The following is a 23,178-nucleotide window of genomic DNA, read 5'->3' on the forward strand; positions in this document are numbered from 1 at the left end:
TATTTTTTATAGTTTTACTTTTAGTTATCTATAGTAACCCTAGTATGAATTGACATCATCTACCATTACCATTTACAATTCTATTGCAATTTAGAAATTACTACAGAAATATATATTTTAAATGCAAAATACATCATTACATATTTATAATGACATATTTAGTTACATTTATTCAATTGCCAGACACACAGTGCATTCAGAATACACATTTTAAATGCTCACTGTAATACACACGTGTTATTTTGTGCAGTTCCATCTTTCAGCATCTCAAACCAGACCCATCAGCTGTCAATCATGTCCATGTTCAGCACCGGTATCCTGGTCCTCACATCCCCGTTACACGTTCTCCCTCTCCGCATTGCGCCTGTCCTCACGTCAGCAGCTCAGGTAGGCTTATGACAACATAACATTTTCTTATTACAGTTATTTTTATCACGGTAATATCATGATACTGACCTAAGCTGCAAAGAAGTTACTTTAACAGCTATATTAACAAAAACTACTTGGTGTATTGCTATATTGTATATACATGTTCAGAGTAAACAAACGTTTCAACAAAATTAAACTGCCAAAAAGTACAATAGACCAAACTTTACATTAGTAAACATTAGTTAATGGGTTAAAATCATCAGTGAGAAAAGGCCAAATTTATTAAAGTTACTATGTTAATATTAGTAAAAACTGAATTTGATTAGTTATTAACTCCATTTAAACGGGACCTATTATCCAACTTATAACAAGATGTAAAATAAGTCTCTGATGTCCCTAGAGTGTGTAAATTTTCATGTTTTATAACTTTTTGAAACTGCCTCTTTTAGGCTTCGATCCTAATTGTGCTGTTTTGGTGACTGTCACTTTAAATTCAAATGAGATTTTTCAAAAGAGGGCGGAGCTACAAGCCTAACTAATGGCAGACTGCTGCTTCTCACTCAGGGCTGTTTATGCTAATGAGGCAAGAGATTGTCTGTAATGGGCGGGGCTTTCCCCCTCTGATGACACGTCCAAAGGGAGAATGCCAATCAAAGTGTTTCTGCAGACTGTTTTTATCAAGTGTGACTATAAAAAAACTGAATTAATTGAAGTTTACCATTATAGGCTGTTTATATTCACACACTGCTGCCGCACAACTGTGTTTAAACACCTTATAAAAGTGATTCTTGCATAGTAGGTGTCCTTGATTATGATTAAAATGTCTATGACTTTTAATCAAGACTATGATTTTTGCACGCAATTAGACGTTAACAAAGAAATGAATTTCACCTACAATTAATAAAAGCTGAGTTAATAAAAATGAGTTTAGTTAAAAGGCACCTATGATGAAAATCCTCTTTTGTAAGCCGTTTGGACAGAACTGTGTGTAGGTATAGTGTGTCCACAGTCATATTGGGGTAATAGAATTTGATTGGCAGCTGTGTATTAACATGTCTCCGTAGTAACACGTGTAATCATATAAACAAGACAGGACATCCGCAAAGCAACTAGGATTAAAAGATCTGTTCAGCGCTCTGTGATCATCAAATGTGATCAAGAATGAGTTTTACAAGTTTAACACGTTTTTAAAACAGTGCATGTTTATAATGAAATACATCGATTTTAACGTGTCAGTACAATAATAAAAGAAGACGCTTCAATCCTGGTTTGAGAACGTTAAATCCGGTCTATTATGTACATCAGCATGACGGATGTCCATACAGCAGTGCATGTTAACTTGTATCCTGTCACATTTGCCATACAAAAACAGTACAAAGTTAAATGCACGCGCTGTGTGTGTGTGTCTGTTTGTATGTGCGTGAACTTTGTAACGACATTGTGTGACTCATCATTGCAGAAAGGCTTGAATTAACTCCACGACAAATACATCAAATAATCATTGGGAAGGTTCTTACTGTAGTATTTCTCACAAATATTACATGAGATCTGATTTCTTCATGTCTGTCACTGTGCTGTTTATCTAACATAGCCGAGGCAGAGACTGAGGCACACTCTTGACAGGCATGTGGAAACAGTGGGCGGGAAGAACTAGCATTAAAGGCACAGGCAACAAAAACAGCAATGTAGCATTAAGAGCAGAACATTCCAATGTTCTAAGGGGTATAGTAAATAATCTGATGGGTGTTTTGAGCTGAAACTTTACAGACACATTCTGGAGACACAAAAGACTCATATTAAATCTTCAAAAAAGGGGTGAAATAGGAGCCCTTTAAATGATCTGATGTTAACTCAAATTGGAGACTTCTTGCACAGTTATCGTTCAGTAGCCCTATAAATAGTCAAAGTTTTCAATCCATATTTCAGCATGTAGTAGGCCAGATTAACATGTCAAATGTTTAAACTATTAAGGTAATTAACTAATTAAGTCTCTGAACATTTAGCAGTTACAAACAACACTGCAAATATGACCTAAATATTCTCAAACAACACTTTAAGGGCCTACTCACACTATGTTATCCAAACCGTGCCCAAGCCCGTTTCCTGGATCGTTTAAGAAGTGTGAGTGCTCTGAATCGGGCTCAGGCACAGTTCACTTGGCCGGCCCTGGCCCAGTTGGAAGAGGTTTGCCAGAGCGCGGTTCACTTGGGCTTTGACTCGATTCACTTGTAGTGTGAGTGCAAAGCGCGCCAGAGCCTGAAACTGAAGGCGAGACGTGACTTTTACAGGATTATTTGATATGGATTGATTAATCATTTTTACTGTTCAATGAACACAAACTGTCAAAGATTATTAAAGACGCAAACCCCTCACTGCACGATTGCTGCACCTTTAGCAAACCTCCTAATTCCTGGAGCATGTAGACTTTATGATTGTTTATGAGCGTCAAAAGTCGCGGATCTGTTCGGCGAAATATTTGACTGGGTGTCACCGCATGCCAAACAATATAACTAAAGAAATCTCCACTGTGCTGAGCGAGAGCGCTTCTCTACTGAACAGTGCATCATCGATGACGTAAGCATGCCCAGGCCCGAATGTAATGTGAGTGCGGGCCGTCGGGGGAGACGGGAGGGGGGGGACAAGCATGCTTTGGCCTGGTTCAAGGCAACTGTACATAGTGTGAGTACGCCCTAAAACGGGGGTGCCCAAACTTGGCGCTGGAGGGGCGGTGTCCTGCAAAGTTTAGTTCCAACCCCAATCAGACACACCTGCCTAGCTAATCAAGCTCTTACGAGGATTTCTAGAAACATCCCTGCAGGTGTGTTGAGGCAAGTTGGAGCTAAAATCTGCAGGACACAGGCCCTCCAGGACCGAGTTTGGGCACCCCGGCTCTAAAAATTTCCATAATCAATAATTATTCACTGTATGTTGAAGTGCTTGTGATATCAATATTGTGGATGTTCATTATCATGATATACTGAATTACTGAATATCATCGTATGTCTACGTTCAGGTGGTGGAGCGCACACTTTACGTTCATCTCCACCCCGGCCTGAATCTAGGCACCAGTGGGCAAGTGCGTCCCGTCTACATCCCGCCTGTGGTGGATCTTTGCACGCTCATCTCCCGCCTTTACAGTAACGCGGCTGACATTTGCGGACACCTCGATGTCCGAGTCCTGCTCACTAACATCCGCGGCCAATCAGCAGCATCGAGCGCAGCCAATGGCCCATTTCCAGTCCCACAAACACTGTCCCATTCACCGGAAGTAGTGCTGACCGACTTCCCCATCCCAGATTCAGGACAGTCCTCACTGATCACCCAGTGCTTACGGAAATACGCCGGTCATTGCTACGTCTGCACCCCGGGTTTCTCGTCAGTGCTTTTACACCCACAACTAAAAGACATCAGAGGTGAAGAAGATGAGGACAGAGGAGCGCAGATGAAGCCCTTGGAGACGTTCAGTGATGTAGTGGTTGGCGGGACGTTTGATCGCCTACATGGAGCCCATAAAACCCTGCTGAATATTTCCTGTCTGATGGCCAACAGACGCTTCATCATTGGTGTGTGTGACCAGGAACTGCTCAAGAGTAAGTCCAAACCATCTAGGAGGATTTTAAAGTATAGTTCAACCAAAAAATGAAATTTCTATATTGACTTCAGTTGAGAATTAAAGACACACGTCAAATTTTGGAAATCAGTATTTTTACAAGTCACCTAGATTTAAATAGTTGAGTTTTACCATTTTTGAATTCATTCAGATGATCTCCTGGTCGACTTTTTGCTTAGCTTAGCATAGATCATTGAATCAGATTAGACCATTAGCATCTCGCTCAAAAAATACCAAAGAGATTTGACTGCTTTCCTATTTAAATCTTGGCTCAAATGTAGTTGTATTGTGTAAGTACTAAGACTAACGGAAACTCAAAAGTTGCTATTTTCTAGGTAGATATTTCTATATGGTAATAATATATGGTATAATCAAGGTAATACTACTGTACAATGGCTGCAGCAGACGCAATGGTATTAGCAAGCACTTGAAAATAATCACCAGGTAGGTAACAGCACTAGGTAATATCTTTGCGCCTGCTGCAGCCATGGCAGCAAAGTTCCTTGATTATTACGGCACAATGAGAGTATAGTACCTTAGAGCTGAAGATCCTGATCCTGAATGGGCTTTGTTTCTATCATTTTACATGGGCAAAGCTCCGGCTTGTGTGGTAAAGGAGCAATCATGTGATGCATTTCGATTAGCGTGAGAAAGATGCGAAAATTGATGCCAAGGGGGTGAAATGGAGGCTTGCCTCTGGCGATTATGTTTTGGTTCTACTGGCAGCTACAGCATGCACACATTTGAATAATGTCGGGCTGTAAACAGGTTCAGGCTTTTAAAAAGCTGTCAATCAAAATGTCAGGCTTGATTATAGCTCTACAGTACCTAGCCAAATCAGCCTAAAAATTTATTGTCTTAGTTCATGATGTTACAGTAGAAGGGTCAAGCTTTAAATAGGAAAATTATCAAAACTCTTTTGAATTTTTTGAGCGAGATGCTAATGGTCTAATCCGATTCAATGATTTATGCTAAGCTAAGCGAAGCTAAAAGTGCTCCCGCTAGACTCAGAAATTCAAAAATGGTAAAACTCAACTGGTTAACTCTAGGAGAGATGTAAAATGAGTGTATTTGGGAAAAAAAGTTGAGTGTTCCTTTAAGTTGCCATTTATTTACTCAATTTATATTTATATCCATGATTACGTGTAGTTCTTGTTATAAACAAGGTATCTGTGCAATTTATTATTTTGTAAAAATGTAGTTGCCCTCAGAATATTTATCTCAAATGCCATAACCTTTCCTCTCCCTCGAAACGACTTTCTTCACATCTTATTGACATTAAATTCCTTTGGTGCGGGAATATCAGTAGGTATCTCACTTCTTCTCTGAATTTGTCCAATCGTCAATCTTCCTTCATTATGTTAGCAACGTCTTTCTTGATGTTTCAATGATCCAATTAGCTCCGAAAGAATATTATCATGTTCATCCCTGCATTTTTTTTCTCATTTTGCACCATTTTAAGTGGATGTACATCACGATAGTGGGGGAAAAAAGGACAATCTTTACTGCCAGTTCATAGTGACTTTAACAACAGAAATATCTGAAGAGATAATCAGGACCTAGAATAGTCTGAAGGAGAGAAACTGTCTCAAAATAAGCCTGATTATCTTGTGGTGTGTGCCCAGCCGTAGATAAATATACATAATTTTGCCATCTTAGTTATTAACTATGCCAAGTGCCGTAATCATACATTTGGGCCTAAAACCTAAAATTAGACTTGTGACAAAGTCTCCTGGTTCTGTTTTTTCCCCAAAGCATATTCGACTGGCTGCTGTAAAAACATTTTTCCTCAGTTTCACTGCTTTTAAAGGCTTAACTAGGTTAATTAGGCAGGTTAAGGTAATTAGACAATCATTGTATACAATAAAAAATATAGCTTAAAAGGGGCTAATAATAATGTTTGACCTTAAAATGGTTAAAAACAAAAATTATTATAGGAAATATTATTTTAAAAAATTCCTTTCTCTATTAAACATTATTTGGGAAATGTTTGAAAATGAAAATAAAAATCACAGGAGGGCGAATAATTGTACATTACAAAAATCCTGTCTGTCTTTTTGCACAGATAAAGTGCTAAAGGAGCTGATCGAGCCGTATGATCAGCGTGTGGAGAAACTCCATGACTTTCTGAATGACGTGAAACCATCGCTGAAGTATGAAATCGTTCCTCTCTCTGACCCCTTCGGCCCCTCTATAACCGAGCCTGAGCTTCAGTGCATTGTGGTCAGCGAGGAGACGAGGAAAGGCGGTGAAGCGGTCAACAAGAGGCGTGTGCAAAACGTGAGAACGTTATTGGTTATCTAGTGCCTATATTAAACTACTGTCTTGATACACAGTAGCTTAAAATAGATTTGGACACTTGAACATATCTGAATGCCACTGTTATTGTTTACTAAGAAATGAAATGAGTATTATGTGGTTTAAAAGAATTTTGGGGAATAATTGAATGCTTTTATTCGACAATAATGTACAAAATGACAGTAAAGACACTTGTAATGTTATAAAAGATTTCAGCTTGAATTAAAGGCTGCTGTCTTGAACTTTCTGATCCTTCAATAATCCTGAATTTGTATGTTTTCCGTATTGATCATGATAAACATTTTCTGAGTGTCAAATCAGCATGACGCTTATGACTGGAGTAACTGGATTATGCAGAAAATCCAGCTTTGCATCACAAAAAAAAAAGATTGAGACAACTATGGCTTTGAGTTATATACACTCACCGGCCACTTTATTAGGTACACCTTACTAGTACCGGGTTGGACCCCCTTTTGCCCTCAAAACTGCATTAATCCTTTGTGGCATAGATTCAACAAGCTACTGGAAATATTCCTCAGAGATTTTGGTCCATATTGACATGATAGCATCACGCAGATGCTGCAGATTTGTCAGCTACATATCCATAATGCAAATCTCCCGTTCCACCACATCCCGAAAGTGCTCTATAGGATTGAGTTCTGGTGACTGTGGAGGCCATTTGAGTACAGTGAACTCATTGTCATGTTTAAGAAACCAGTCTGAGATGATTCACACTTTATGACATTATCTTGCTGGAAGTAGCCATCAGAAAATGGGTACACTGTGGTCATTAAGGGATAGACATGGTCAGCAACAATACTCAGGTATTGTCAGCTGTGGTATTGACACAATGCTCAATTGGTACTATTTGGCCCAAAGTGCACTAAGAAAATATCCCCCACACCATTACACCACCAGCCTGAACTGTTGACACAAGGCAGGATGGATCCATGCAGTCTCATCAGACCAGGCAACATTTTTCCAATCTTCTATTGTCCAATTTTGGTGAGCCTGTGTGAATTGTAGTCTCAGTTTCTTGTTCTTAGGTGACAGGAAAGGCACACTGTGTGGTCTTCTGCTGCTGTAGCCCATCTGCCTCACAGTTAAACATGTTGTGCATTCAGAGATGCTCTTCTGCAGACCTCAGTTGTAATGAGTGTTAATTTGAGTTACTGTTGCCTTTCTATCAGCTGGAACCAGTCTGGCCGTTCTCCTTTGACCTCTGCATCAACAAGGCATTTATACCCACTCAGTGGATATTTTCTTTTCTCTGACCATTCTCTGTAAACCCTAGAGATTTATGAAATAACTCAGACCAGCCCATCTGGCACCAACAACCACGCCACATTTAAAGTCACTTAAATCCCCTTTCTTCCCCATTCTGATGCTCGGTTTAAACTGCAGCAGATTGTCTTGACCATGTTTACATGCCTAAATGCATTGAGTTGCTGCCATGTGATTGGCTGATTAGAAATTTGTGTTGACGAGCAGTTGGACAGGTGTACCTAATAAAGTGGCCGGTGAGTGTATATAATATTTGTTTTTATTCTATAAAGGTCACAAAGGAAAAAAAAAGTTATCTCTCAATGTTTTTATTACCTCTGTTTTATTGGAAAGCAGTTCTTTGAAATTGCAATAATAATTCATCTTTTTTATTCTTTTAATTGTACTTTTGATTAAATAAATGCGGCTGTGCTGAGCATAAGACTCTATACAATACATTATAATGTTTATTAATGAAAGTCTTTGCTTTGAATGGTTAATGTGTGTTTAATTCACTGCTCAAATGTTTCATCTTCAAATTAACACTCATTACAACTGAGGTCTGCAGAAGAGCATCTCTGAATGCACAACATGTTACAGAATGCACAGAATGTAATAAACTGCGTCACCGTGTTGTTTCTGTGGTGATCGCTGTGCAGTTTCAGGAGTTTTAGGTTATTGATTTGTCAGTGTTTTGTGTGCAGGGATTGGCTGAGCTGGTCCTCTACGAGATCCCGCTGCTTAAAGATGCTCATCGGGCAGACATCGAGGAGGAGAAGATCAGTTCATCCAGCCTGAGGACCAGACTGCTAGGAACACTGCTCAAACCTCCGTCTGTATGAACATCTGCTCACTCCTTCATTCATTCGTTCATTTATTCATTCATTCATTCATTAACACACTTATTCATTAATTCCATCCTTCTTTCCAGCATTTATTCATTCATGCAATTATTCATTCACTCATTAACTTACTTACTTATTTCATCCTTCTTTCAGCATTTATTTATTCATGTTTTAATTAATTCATTTGTTCATTCGTGCGTTCATTAATACACTTATTCATTCAGTCATTCAATCATCTTTTTATTCATTTAATTGTGCAATAATTTATTCATTTATGCATTGATGCTTATTCATTCATTCACTCACTCACTTCTTTTCACTATCTTTCCCTGCATGTATTCATTTATTCGTTCATGCTTTTATTCATTCCTGCAATTTTAGCATTCTTGGATTCATTCATTCATACACTTATTAATTCCTTCCTTCTTTCCAGCATTTATTCATGCAATATTTCTTCATTCATTCATTCCCTCACTCATTTTTTTCTGCATGTATGCATTCATTCATTCATTCCTGCAATTTTAGCATTTCTGCATTCAATCATATACTTATTCATTTATTCCTTCCTTCTTTCCAGCATTCATTCATCCAATAATTTCATTAATTCCTGGATTATTTTCCCTACATTTATTCATATACTTATTTTTTCATTCACTGCCAACTATTCCAACATATGTTTTACGCAGTGGATGCCCTTCCAGCCGCAACCCAGTACTGGGAAACACCCATACACACATTCACATACACTCATACACTGTGGCCAATATAGCTTTGTACCCAATTCACCTTTGGTGCATGTGTTTGAACTGTGGGGGAAACCGGAGCACCTGGGGGAAACCCACGCCAACACGGGGAGAACGTGCAAACTTCACACGAAAATGCCAGTTGGCCTAGCTGAGCTCGAACCAGCGACCTTCTTGCTGTGAGGCGACAGTGCTAACCACTGAGCCACCGTGCCACTAAATATACAGGCATATATACCTTAGAAATATCTGCTGCCGCTTCTGATCATTTTACAGTACGGGATTGACCTCCCCCAGATACCAAAAGATGTTTCTAAAGTTAAAGACTTGCCTGTTTGCTGTAGCTGAAGGTAAAGGCAGTGTTGTTGTTGTGTTTCAGCAGGAGCCGGATCTTCCTCTGTGTCCGTATGTGATCGGCCTGACGGGTGGCAGCGGCTCCGGGAAAAGCTCCATTGCTCGCAGACTGGAGGATCTGGGCGCTGAGAGGATTGACTGTGACCTGCTCGGACACGAGGCCTACCTGCCGGAAACATCCGCATATCACAGGGTCATCCAGGAGTTCGGCACAGGTGTGGACAATAGAGAAAATACAAGTCAAGTCAGATTTATTTACCCTGTAGGGAGATTGCATTTGCAGCAAACAAGACATATTAGGCATATACAGGTGAAATTATTCGCCGTCTTGTGAATTTTGCTTTCATTTTTAAATATTTCCCAAATTATATTTAACAGAGATAGGAATTTTTCACAGTATTTCCTATAATATTTTTTCTTCTGGAGAAAGTCTTATTTGATTTATTTCGGCTAGAATAAAAGCAGTTGTTAATTTTTTTAAAGCCATTTTAAGGTCAATATTATTATTAAGCAATATTTGTTTTCGATTGTCTACAGAACAAACCACTGTTACACAATGACTTGGCTAATTACCATAACTTGCCTAATTACCCTAGTTAAGCCTTTAAATGTCACTTTAAGCTGAATACTAGTATCTTGAAAACTATCTGGTCAAATATTCTGTACTGTCATCATGGCAAAGATAAAAGAAATCAGTTATTTAATAATGAGTTATTATAAATATTATATTTATTAGAAATGTGTTTATTATATTTAAAAATCTTTACGTTAAACAGAAATTGGGGAATAAACATACAGGGGAGCTAATAATTCAGGAGAGCTGATCATTCTGACTTTAACTTTATATATAAATAGGCGTTTAAAAAACAAATACTCCAATAATCTAATAGAATTTCTGTTGTGATATCCTAAGACGAGCTAAAACCAGGGGGAACTTTCAGGTATCTTTAAAGCAGAATCCTTTAATAAGAAGATGTGGCATTATCAAAAGAACTCTGCCTTGGTACAGCAGACACTACGTTTTATACATTTTACAGAGAGGTGGGGACGAACCTAAACAAAGCATGCAAATTTACATTTAGTCATTTAGCAGACGCTTTTATCCAAAGCGACTTACAAATGAGGACAAGGAAGCAATTCACACAACTATAAGAGCAGCAGTGAACAAGTGCTATAGACAAGTTTCAGGTGTGTAAAGTCTAAGAAGCAAAGCATTAGTAAAGTTTTTTTTTTTTTTGAGAGAGAGAGTACAGTTAGTGATATAGCCAGAGAGGCAGTTACAGATTAGGAAGGAAAGTGGAGACTAAACAGTTGAGTTTTTAGTCGTTTCTTGAAGACAGCAAGTGACTCTGCTGTTCTGATGTAGTTAGGGAGTTCATTCCACCAACTGGGCAGATTGAATGTGAGAGTTCAGGAAAGTGATTTCTTCCCTCTTTGGGATGGAACAACGAGGCGACGTTCATTCACAGAACGCAAGTTTCTGGAGGGCACATATATCTGCAGAAGTGAGAGCAGATAAGAAGGAGCAAAGCCAGAGGTCGCTTTGTAAGCAAACATCAGAGCTTTGAATTTGATGCGAGCAGCAACTGGCAGCCAGTGCAAACGGGTGAGTAGCGGAGTGACATGTGCTCTTTTGGGTTCATCAAAGACCACTCGTGCTGCTGCGTTCTGAAGCAGCTGAAGAGGTTTGATAGAATTAGCTGGTAGCCCGGCTAGTAGAGAGTTGCAATAATCCAGTTTGGAGAGAACAAGAGCTTGAACGATGAGTTGAGCTGCATGTTCAGATAGGAAGGGTCGGACCTTTCTGATGTTGTAGAGTGCGAATCTGCAAGATCGAGCAGTTCTAGAAATGTGCTCAGAGAAGTTCAGTTGGTCATCAATTGTTACTCCAAGGCTTTTTACCATTTTGGATGCAGTGATGGTTGCTCCATCCATCTGGATTGAAAAGTTATGGTGTAGAATTGTTGTTTGTCAGCTGTTGTTTGTCAAATGAATTGTTGTTTGTCAGCGGGTTAAATTGCCTTTCCCCCCAGCCCCAATCTCATCAGCATATAAGTGCTTATTCATGATACATTTTAGCATGAACACAAAGCATGCAAATGAAGTTCTGGAGACAGAACCCGTCTGGCCAGTTGACCAGTTGAAAGTATCACCCAAAGACAAAAGAGGAGTCGTTGAGATAATGCCTTTAGCATTTGCATCACTTTGGCACAGTCAGTGCTCAGGAAACCAAGAGATTTGAAGGTCTGTATAAAGAAGAATATAACTTTTCAAATAGATATAGATTATTGCTAATTTAGATCTAGATTATCTACATTTATATTCCCACATTTCCAATATACTGAAAACTGAACTCCCATTGACTCATTATTGCTGAAAGTAGGCTGTAGAGATCTGCGTGGGACTAAATTTTGAATCCCGCTCCCGCCTGCGCCCGCCAGGTTTTAGCCCGAACCCGACTGCTCCCGCTTATGTTCAGCATTGGTTGTCCCGCTGCCCGACCCGCTCCGTTTTCTACCCGCCACGCCCGTTCCAGGGGGGAGAGAACAAAACGGAAAACCACCCAGCTATACAGAGTCCAGACAGCCTATAGGACGCTGTCTGTATAAACACAAACACACACACAGCACCAAGCAAGTGACACACACGCAGACAGCAATATCATGCTCTCTCATTCACACACATACACACACACATAGCACAAAGCTCTCTCTCTCTCATTCGCGCACACACACACACAGACAGCAACAAACAAGCTAAACGCACCATCACACTGTCTCATTCACACACATTCATACGCGTGCTCGCTCGCTCGGGAGTCAGGAGCCATATTGTTAGACCGCCCGCTCCCGTCCAAATATACACCAGTTACTGACCACTCCCGCGCTTTATTCGGAAATTTATTCCCACGCCGATAGAAATCTGGTCGGGTGCAAAGAAATGCAAACCTCTAGTATGCTGCACTGTCAGTAAATGATGATTTAAAGCTGAATTAATTCCCAGCATGCTTTGAATCAGACTGTGTAGGGAGAATAAATGTTGATACTTTAGTTAATATGATGGTTAGTCAATAGTTTAATTAAATTGCAATTAATGTTTGTGTAGCACACTGTTATTTTAGTATAATTAATATACAATTTTAGTCTTTAAAAATGATCAAGTATTTTTGTTATAGCCAATTTGAATAACTTTCATTCATTCATTTTCTTTTCAGCTTTGTCCCTTTATTAATCAGGGGTCACCACAGCGGAATGAACCGCCAACTTATCCAGCATATGTTTTACGCAGCGAATGCCCTTCCAGCTACAACCCCTCACTGGGGAACACCCATACACTATGGACAATTTAGCCTACCCAATTCACCTATAGCACATGTGTTTGGACTGTGGGGGAAACCAGAGCACCCAGAGGAAACCCATGCCAACACAGGGAGAACATGCAAACTCAACACAGAAATGCCAACTGACCCAGCCGAGGCTCGAACCAGCGACCTTCTTGCTCTTTTTTTTAAATAACTTATTTAAATTTGTTATTTTTATTAGTTTATTTACTGTTCATTTTTAGTTTGTTGTTTAATCTTTTGTTATTTTAGGACATTGAGTAAAATTAATCAAAATTTAAAAAAAAAAAGCAAAAAAAAACTGCACGAAATATATTAATTATTATAAATGGAAAAAGTAGAATAATATTTAAATAGACTAATATTTCTAACTTAAAAATTTGTAGAATTTTTTATGCTTTAAATTTAGTCAACGCAATCAAATATGAAGAAAGTAAACGTTTAAACTACTAACCATTTAATAATATATTTAAATATTAAATAATATATAATAGGCGATTCCCAGTACTGGGTTGCAGCTGGAAGGGCATCCGCTGTGTATAACATATGCTGGATAAGTTGGCGGTTCATTCCTCTGTGGCGACCCCTGATGAATAAAGGGACAAAACCGAAGGAAAATTAATGAATAATAGGTGACACGGTGGCTCAGTGGTTAGCGCTGTTGCCTCACAGCAAGAAGGTCGCTGGTTCGAGTCGCGGCTGGGTCAGTTGGCATTTCTGTGTGGAGTTTGCATGTTCTCCCCGTCTTGACGTGTTTTTCCTCCGGGTGCTCCGGTTTCCCACACAATCCAAACACATGTGTTGTAGGTGAATTGAATAAACTAAATTGGCCGTTGTGTTTGTGTGTGTGAATGAGTGTGTATGGGTGTTTCCCAGTGATGGGTTGTGGCTGGATGGGCATCCGCTATGTAAAACATATGCTGGATAAGTTGGCGGTTCATTCCGCTGTGGCGACCCCTGATGAATAAAGGGACTAAGCCAAAGGAAAATGAATGAATGATAATATATAATAATATTCAAGCAATGTATTAAACTCACTGCTAACATTTTATTTGTTATAGACACTGCTCAGATTTAGTTTAGTTAAGATTTTTTCTTTTCATTTAATCAGGACTTGTGTTTGTTTCTCAGATATTCTCAACGAGGATAAGAGCATTAACAGAAGAGTGCTGGGCAGAAAAGTCTTTGGTAACCAGGTAATTGAACTCCGCAGATGATGAACATAGCTGCATTCAGGACGGTTTCTGTTGCGTTCACACTTTGTGAATTTTCCAGGAGCGTCTGAAAGCTCTGACTGATATCGTGTGGCCTGAGATCGCTCGGCTAGTCAAGAAAAGAATCGATCAAGCTAAACAACAAGGTGAAGCGCTTTTCCTCTCATGATCTGCTTGGTTTATTTGTGCTGTGAGTGTAAATGTGCTCTCCTGCAGGGAAGCGTGTTTGTGTTGTGGACGCGGCTGTGCTGCTGGAGGCTGGATGGACACACTTGGTTCATGAGGTTTGGGTCGCAACTATCCCAGAGGAAGAGGTACTGCAGATCATCTATATTTGATTGTATTTGCAGTCTGTCACTTTTTTTGGTTAGAAATGATCCAAAATCAAGTATAGAATCAGCCGGTGCATTAGCCATGTTCTCAGTTATAAGCTGATAATAATGTTTTCTGATTTGACTGATATTAGTAGGCAGGGCTGAGCAGTACTGGCAAAATATTCCCAGTATTCCTTGCAATGTAACCTTTCCTTTAATGAAATGCTCTCTTCATGGCTCTAAAATGCCAATATTTAAAATTTGGAAAGAAGCAAATATTCTCCATAGTTATATGTATGTACTGTGGTGTGAAAAAGTGTTTGCACCCCCTTACTGATTTATTTTATTTTATTTTTTTTTGCATGTTTGTCACACTTTGTTTTAAATTTTTAAGCTAATTTAAATGTTAGTAAAATATAACTCAAGTAAACACATCATGCAGTTTTTAAATGGAATGTTTACATTATTATGAGAAAACAAGATTCAAAGCTACATAGCCCTGTGTGAAAAAGTGTTTGCTCCCTCAACTGGTTAGGCCACCCTTAGGAGCAACAACTGCAACTTTGATAACTTTCAACAAGACTGTTACAGCGATGTGGAGGAGTTTTGGCCTTCTCATTTTTGCAGAATTGTTGGACTTCAGCCACATTGGAGGGTTTTTGAGTAAGAACTGCTTTTTTTAAGGTCATGCCACAGCATTTCAATTGGATTCAGATCAGGACTTTGACTAGGCCATTCCAAAGCCTTTGTTTTGTTTTTCTTTAGCCATTCAGAAGTGACTCGCTGGTGAGGTTTCATCATCCTGCTGCAGAACCCAAGTTTACTTCAGCTTGAGGTCACTAACAGATGGCTGGACATTCTCTTTCAGGACACTTTGGTACACATCAGAATTCATGGTTCTATTGAGCACCACAAGTCTTCCAGGTCCTAAAGCAGCAAAACCATATTTTCCCAAAAGTTTTGAAGATCATCAGTATGTTTTCTTGCAAAATTGAGATGGGCCTTTATGTTCTTTAAAGGAAAACAAGATACAAAACTACATAGCCCTGTGTGAAAAAATGTTTGCTCCCTAAATCTAATAACTGGTTTGGCCACCCTTAGCAGCAACAACTGCAATCAATTGTTTTTGATAACTTTCAATGAGTCTGTTACAGCGCTGTGGAGGAATGATTGCAGAATTGTTATAAATCAGCCACATTGGAGAGTTTGAGCATGATACACCTTTTAAGGTCATGCCACGGCATCTCAATTGGATTCAGGTCAGGACTTTGACTAGGCCACTCCTAAGTCTTCATTTTGTTTTTCTGCAGAACCCAAGTTCGCTTCAGCTTGAGGTCACTAACAGATGACCAGACATTTTGGTACACAGCAGAATTCATGGTTCCATTTAGCACCACAGGTCTTCCAGGTCCTAAAGCAGCAAAACATTATTTTCAAAAAAGTCTTGAGAATCATCAAGATGTTTTCTGGCAAATATTTATGATGTGCCTTTATGTTCTTTATCCTCAAAAGTGGTTTTCGTCTTGAAGCTCTGACATGCAAACCATTTTTGCCCAGTTTCTTTTTTAATGGTGGAGTCATGAACACTCACCTTAACTGAGGCCTGCAGTTCTTTGGATGATGTTGTTGGGTCTTTTTTGACCTCTTGCAAAAGAGTTGTTGCTGCGCTCTTAGGGTAATTTTGGTCAGCCAGCCACTCTTGGGTAGCCCAAAGCTTTAGAAATGGCTTCATAACCCTTTCTAGACTGGTAGATCTCGATTTTCTTTCTCCTTTTTGAATTTCTTTGAACCCAGCATGATGTCCAGCTTTTGAGGATGTTTTGGTCTACTTCACTTTGTCAGGCAGATTCTGTTTAAGTGATTGTTTGGTTGTGAACAAAACTGCGTGATGTGTTATTTTTTTAATAGGATAGTTCACCCAAAAAAATGAAGTTTGCTCATTTTCTCACTTGTTTCAAACCTGTTGGAGTTTCTTTCCTCTGTTGAACACAAAGGGAGATATACTGAAGAATGCTGGAGGTAAACACCATTGACCTCCATATGAGTTTTATTTGACTGTATTATGGCTGCTTTTTCCACAGTTCTTCAGAATATCTTCTTTTGTGTTTAATAGAGAAAGAAACACATACATGTTTAGCAGAACGAGTGTGCAATTTGCAAGTTTGCGATTCAATGTATATTTTTATTATAAGTAAAACTCAGATATTGACCAGTCAGCATCTAGTATTGTAACCATCCCCTTACTAAAAGCGATGGTAGAATATTCTGTGTGTGTCTCAGGCAGTAAAGCGTATTGTCCAACGTGACGGTGTGAAGGAGGAGGACGCTGTGAGGAGACTGAAGAGTCAATGGCCGAACGCTAAGCTGATCGAACATGCTAACGTAGTGCTGTGCACACTGTGGGAACCAGAGGTCACCCAGAAACAGGTACCCAACACAGACATTAGGTCAATTGCATTTATACACTCAAAACACACAGCTGATCAGAACTGCATGTTTTCCACAGGTATTAAAAGCCTGGAGTCTCTTACAGCAGAGGATTCAGAAGAGACAAGAAACAAGATCTTCACTCTGACAGCGCAAAACCAAAAGCAGATCTCGACAGAATTTACAGAAATATTTCAAATGGACCGTCTTCCTTAGTTGAGCATTTCTTGTGCATTTTTTTATTATTTCTTGCATAAAACTTTAGCATATGAGCCAGTATATGTACTTGTTTAGGCTTTTCTAATGCTGTGAGTTAGAAAAGGCCTTGAGCACTTTTATAACACCTGCAATATACAGTTTATCAGTTATTCTTGTGCCTATATAGTTGGTTTATATTTGGTTGTCATCTTGACATTTCATTTACTTGTTTTTTTTTTCCAGCAGATTTACCAATTCAGATTCTGAAAGCAGATGGTTAATAAACACTGTGCCTCTTGTAGACCAAAATTAACTGATTAACATATTGAGATCAAGTAAATGGCAATTTTAGGCTAATTTAAGACCTTTTTGTTTGATGTAACAGTGAATAGACATCATATTGCTACAAATATTATGGAGCTATTAAAAATTAAACTGATTTCAATAAAGTTAATACATTTTTGCCTCATATTTTCATGCATTTACACCTTTTAAATGTCGTTCTTGGCTTTTTTAGTTACTAGAGATCGCACATCCCCCTGGGTTATGTAGAAAAAAAAAATCTATTTTATTATGTTTTTTTTCCTCGAGCAGATTTACAAATTCAGAAAGCAGATGTTTAAGAATAAATACTGTGCCTCTTGTGGACTAGAAGTAATTTATTAACCTATTGAGATCAAATAAACAATTTTAGGCTAACTTAAGGCATTTTTGTTTGATATAACAGTGAATACACATGCTACAAATATTACTGTATGTAGATGCTGAAAATAAAACTTTGATTTTAATAAAACTTTAATACATATATTCTTCATATTTACATGCCTTTACAACTTTAAAATGTCTTTCTTGGTATTTTAACATGCTAGAAAAATCACACATAACTGGGTTATGTAGGAAGCGGTATTAAAACTTGCATTTTCTTTCATGTTTTTTTTTCCTTCAGTGGATTTACAAACTCAGATTCTAAAAGTAGATGGTTATTAATAAATACTGTGCCTCCTATAGTCAAAAATTAATTGATTAACCTATAGAGATCAAATAAACAGTAGCTTTAGGCTAATTTAAGACATTTTTGTTTGATATAACAGATCGTTCATTTTCCTTCAGCTTATTCCCTTCTTTACCAGGGGTCACCACAGCAGAATGAACTGCCAACTACTCACATTTTATGTAGTGGATGCCTATCCAGCCGCAACCCACGCCAACACAGGGAGAACATGCAAACTCCACACAAATTCCAACTGACCGAGCTGGGACTCAAACCAGCCAACAGTGATTATACTTGCTAGAAACATTATGTGGCTTCTGAAAATAAAACTTTAATACATTTATTCTTCATATTTACATGCATTTACAACTTTAAAATGTCTTTCTTGGTAATTTAACTTACGACAAATCACACATTTCAACCTAAGTTATGTAAAAAAATGGCATTTAAATGCAGGTAAATGTCTAAAACCTGGAAAAGTGATAAAATGTGTGTATTACTGCAGTTTCTAGTGACTTTAAAATAGTTTGAAAGTGTTTTTGTTTCAGTATTATATTGCTTCACATCACAAGTTTCGTTTTTTTCAATGCGAGTCGGGCCGAACACAGCGCCTGACCCATACTGTTGGACGCACAGCATTTGTAGATCCCAGAATCCCCTGGCTGTACATGGGCTAGTGTGAGCGTGAAAGTACCGTTCGCTTCATAATTCATCTGAACGCGGCCGTTCTTCTCCATTGGCACGTCATCACAGCCAAACCACTCCAGGGCCAGGTTATCCTGCAAACAAAAGGATTTTAGTGAATTACAGTCCAAAACTATCCTAAGGCCATACAGGATTATTTTTATACTTTAGTCAGCTACTGGCACTCAGAGTACAAGTAACAAATACATACAGGCAAAACAATATTAATACCTGTGGCTCCTGTCCTGATGATATATTATTAAGGGAATCAATCGCTCTGTAAAGGAATAGTTATAGTAATTGGAGGAAAATTCATTTTAAAGGTCCCATCAAGTGCTTTAAATTAAACATTTAATAAAAATACACATTTCATTCACTCATTCTCCTTCGGCTTAGTCTCTATTTCAGAGGTCAGTGCAAACCACTGAGCCACCACCCTGCCCTGTTTGACGTAATCTCAATTTACCATATCACTCAGTGGCAGATTTAAGCATGGGCAATGCGCGATCGGCCAGGATGGCATCTAACTGGGGGCGGCAAGGGGAGACAGTGCAAAAAAAAAAAACTTGCCCCAGTAAAAGCTTTTATGCAAATATTAGAGTAATCACAGAATAAAGACGTTAGAGGCCATTAACATTAGCCGTCTTTTCCATGCGCACGTTTGTTACTCTGTGTCAGGGGTAGGGAACCTATGGCTCGGGAGCCACATGTGGCTCTTTGACCAAAAATATGTGGCTCTCCAGCTGTTTTTCTTCAATAATATTTCAGATTTTAAAAAATAGAACTGTTACTAGAAATCAGTTTCCTATTGAAAATATAATTACAATTCCCTTTATAATGTATTTTCTACAGCAAAATGGATAAGAACTCGGTTTACAATAAAAGGACATTTCAACCAATGCGCATATGTGGTGCTGTGGTTTAACTTGAATAAATAATGGTTTTGTTTATGAATAAATAATGGTTTTGTTATATACACACACACCCCATATGGCTCTTTAAAAAAACGCATTTGATAAAAGAGAAATTGGAAATGGCTCTTTGCTGAAAAAAGGTTCCTGACCCCTGCTCTATGTGCAACAAACAACACTGGTGAAATCAAACTGACACATGTGTGTAGAGAACCATTCCCGCGCATCTCACGCGCCGCTGCTACTGGTATGAATCCTAGTTGCACACCTATAAAATACGCGCCACTCATGCGCTGTGAAACCGAAGTAACAGCCTTTTATGCAGAGACGTCAGCACGCAGCGAGTATTGCAAATCAACAAAACTAACTTTATATATATTAAATAGGTTGTTATACTGTATATAATATTAGTTATTTAAGTTATATATAATATATATATATATATATATAAATAAAAATATGATGACTTTATTTTGGCTAGGCATGGCTATGAAGCAGAAAGGAGAGATGAGTCAGGGAGATGATGAGACTTTACACCAGTTATTGGTTATTGGCCAGACCGAATCTGCAGACATTTTTTGCTATTTCTGCTGAGAATTTTGTGAGAAATCTGATTTATGCGGAATGATTTTGGGAGAATCATAGCTAAAAACTTCATCTATTAAATAAAAAGTAATACCTTTTAAACTTTGATTTAATGTTTACAATGCAAATCCAATTAGATCCACTTATTTGGTAAACAAAGCAAGTCTATCATATAATATCTCTACTAAAGGACAACAGAAATAGAAAATATTACTTTACAAACAGTAATATCTAGTTTAATTCAACTTTATATTGTAATATTTGTCAATAATATTACTTTAAATTTGTATTTATTCCATTTGTAAATGACAGACATTTACACAAGTAAATAAACAGAATCAATTATGGGCTAAACTCTGCGGAAATCTGTGCACACAGACTCGGTGTTGACCCAAGTTGGGTCTAAGACAACAGACAATTATATAAATCATTTTTTGTATTATATAGATTGTCATAATATTTATGCAAAAGATTAAGGGAACTTGGCATATCACTCCAGTCGTGTCTACATTGTTTTCCAGTAAAATTTAGCAGTTTTCTTTTATTTATTTAGAATCATAATTTTATTAAATATTATTATTATTATTATTATTATTATTATTATTATTATATTTTAAATAAATAGAAATAAAGCATTATATTTATTCATTCATTTTCTTTTCGGCTTAGTCCCTTTATTAATCTGGGGTCACCACAGCAGAATGAACCGCCAACTTATCCAGCACATGTTTTACGCAGCGGATGCCCTTCCAGCTGCAACCCATCTCTAGGAAACATCCATACACACTCACACTATGGACAATTTAGCCTACACAATTCACCTATACCACATGTCTTTGGACTGTGGGGGAAACTGGAGCACCCAGAGGAAACACAGGGAGAACATGCAAACTCCACACAGAAACAGCAACTGACCCAGCCAAGGCTCGAACCAGCGACCTTTTTGCTGTGAGCCGACAGCAATACCTACTGCGATAGACCACCTGCGTTCTATTTACTGAAAATAAATAAATATATTCATTGTTAGTAAATTTTTTTGTTTGAGACAAATTCATGTATTCCAATGAGTAATAAAAAGTCAAGTGCTTATTTCCCAGGGGAGTTGGGGGCAGGGGATATATGGGGTGGTTCGCCCAGGGTGCCATTTAAACTAGAACAGCCACTGATATTACCACAGGTAATCTCTTCCATGTTTGTTTGTTTTTTTTTAATTCTCCAAGTGCTCGTATGCTTTGACTTACATTAAATAAATCATAGTTTAAGTTAAAAATGTTTTGATCAAGAAAAAAACAGCACATTTTAATTTTGGGGAGGACTATTTCTGATATGTAAATGCTTTAAGCGTTGTGTTCAGTACCATGTATTGTACAGGCCAGATGCACTGTGGCTCCAGAGCTCTCAGTGAGGTCACACAAGGCTTGTTGGAAACGTGGTTCACTTCGCAATTGCATTTGCAGAGACACTACATGTGATTTGTCTTCTTCTGGAAGAGGATGATCTGAAATACAGTAAAGGGGATGTCATGAGGACAAATGTGTTGATGCACAAACTCAACCAAAAACTTCAGTATCAGTGTTGGGGGGAAATGACTTTAAAAGTAATGCATTACAATACTGAGTTACTCCCCAAAAAAAGTTGTGTTACTCATTTACTTTTTATGGTAAGTAATGCGTTACAATACTTTTGAGTTACTTTTTCTGAGGTTTGATTTCTTTTAGAACTTGTAGGGTTTTTTTCCCTTCTTCTTTAATAGAGAAGCTCTGCATTTAACAACACACTGTATAACCTTCATTTACCTTTAAAAAAATAAAAACACAAAAATAATAATGTAATGTTATCTTCAGAGAACTTCCTGACCCCAGAGCTCTACATTGTATATACAGATAGAAGCTAGATACATATTCATTCATTCATTCATTCATTCTGCTTTGACTTAGTCACATTATTAATCAGGGGTCACCACAGCAGAATGAACCACCAACTTGTTCAGCATTTGTTTTACACAGCGGATGCCCTTCCAGCTGCAACCCATCACTGGGAAATACACATACACATTAATACACATACACCATGGACAATTTAGCTAACCCAATTCACCTATAGCGCATATCTTTTTCCTTGTGGGGGAAATCGGAGCACCCGGAGGAAACCGAAGTGAACAGGGAGAACATGAAACTCCACACAGAAACATCAACTGACCCAGGCGAGGCTCGAACCAGCAACTGCTGTGCCATGTGACACCCCATATACAGATTAATTAAAGTTTAAAGCAATGTGTTTGCTACAATTGTACTTTGTCTTATTAAAAAGTTGAATCCCTGTCCAGTCAGATGATCCTCTTTTCCTTTTTGTCCATGTGTTCAAAATAAAGAGAATATGCGAAATGTAAAGCTCTGCCATTTTGCTTTCTGCCTGTTCCTGCATTCTCTCATTGACTGCGGGATTCAATGCGACTAAGTTCATTTTAATTCAGCAGTTAATTTTATAAAAGTGAACTAAACTAAAAAGTCGCGTTACATTTCTTAAAAAGTAACTCTAATATTACTTAATTTTGAAAAAGCAAATGTTACGTCTATAATGTTACGTCTAGTAATGTTACGTTAACTCTCGTTACTTGCAATGCATTACCCCCAACACTGTTCATTACATACTACTCTAATTTGTCTTACCATCTAAACAAATGGTAGAAAGTGGTCCGTCAGATTTGCTACAGCGAACCATCCGTTTGAGTGCCAGCAGGGCTTTACCAGTTTTCTGAAACGTACACATGTATGCATTTTGTGATTAAAAATTAATATTAATAAGCTGGAGGAATGATTTTCAGTGTTGCAACAATATACAGCTAATAAATAAATGATTAGCCCTCCTGTGAAGTGAATTCATTTTCTAATGTTTGTGATGTTCAACAGAGCAAGGACATTTTTCACAGTATTTCCTCTTCAGATGAAAGTCCCATTTCTTGTATACTGTAATGCTCTATGTCTACTCGATAAAATTGAGGTAACAGATTACAAGCAATATTATTAATAAAA

The 23,178-nt window shown here is 38.1% G+C and overlaps 1 protein-coding gene across 2 annotated transcripts; it reads left to right on the forward strand.

Annotated features, from left to right (window-relative positions):
* The first annotated feature begins 294 nt into the window (after positions 1-294).
* coasy (CoA synthase) lies at positions 295-17,444 on the forward strand. 2 transcript variants are annotated; one of them, XM_056450347.1, is made up of 10 exons: positions 295-387; positions 3,383-3,959; positions 6,045-6,259; positions 8,245-8,376; positions 9,508-9,697; positions 13,954-14,018; positions 14,098-14,182; positions 14,253-14,350; positions 16,631-16,777; positions 16,857-17,444. In XM_056450347.1, the coding sequence occupies exons 1-10, from the start codon at positions 295-297 to the stop codon at positions 16,923-16,925; spliced, it is 1,671 nt and encodes a 556-aa protein (XP_056306322.1). In that variant the 3' UTR covers positions 16,926-17,444. The 2 variants fall into 2 exon arrangements, with proteins under 2 accessions (XP_056306322.1, XP_056306323.1); XM_056450348.1 differs by having other exon boundaries at positions 9,511-9,697.
* The last annotated feature ends 5,734 nt before the right edge of the window (positions 17,445-23,178 follow it).

The sequence above is a fragment of the Danio aesculapii genome, chromosome 24 (genome assembly GCF_903798145.1).
Source record: "Danio aesculapii chromosome 24, fDanAes4.1, whole genome shotgun sequence".
In the NCBI taxonomy this organism is placed as follows: Eukaryota; Metazoa; Chordata; class Actinopteri; order Cypriniformes; family Danionidae; genus Danio; species Danio aesculapii.

Coding starts and splice junctions, on each gene's coding strand:
- coasy (XM_056450347.1), top strand. CDS start 295: ATGTCCATGTTCAGCACCGGTATCCTGGTCCTCACATCCCCGTTACAC. Junction 6,260..8,244: donor ACAAGAGGCGTGTGCAAAAC/GTGAGAACGTTA, acceptor TTTTGTGTGCAG/GGATTGGCTGAGCTGGTCCT. Junction 9,698..13,953: donor CATCCAGGAGTTCGGCACAG/GTGTGGACAATA, acceptor TTTGTTTCTCAG/ATATTCTCAACGAGGATAAG.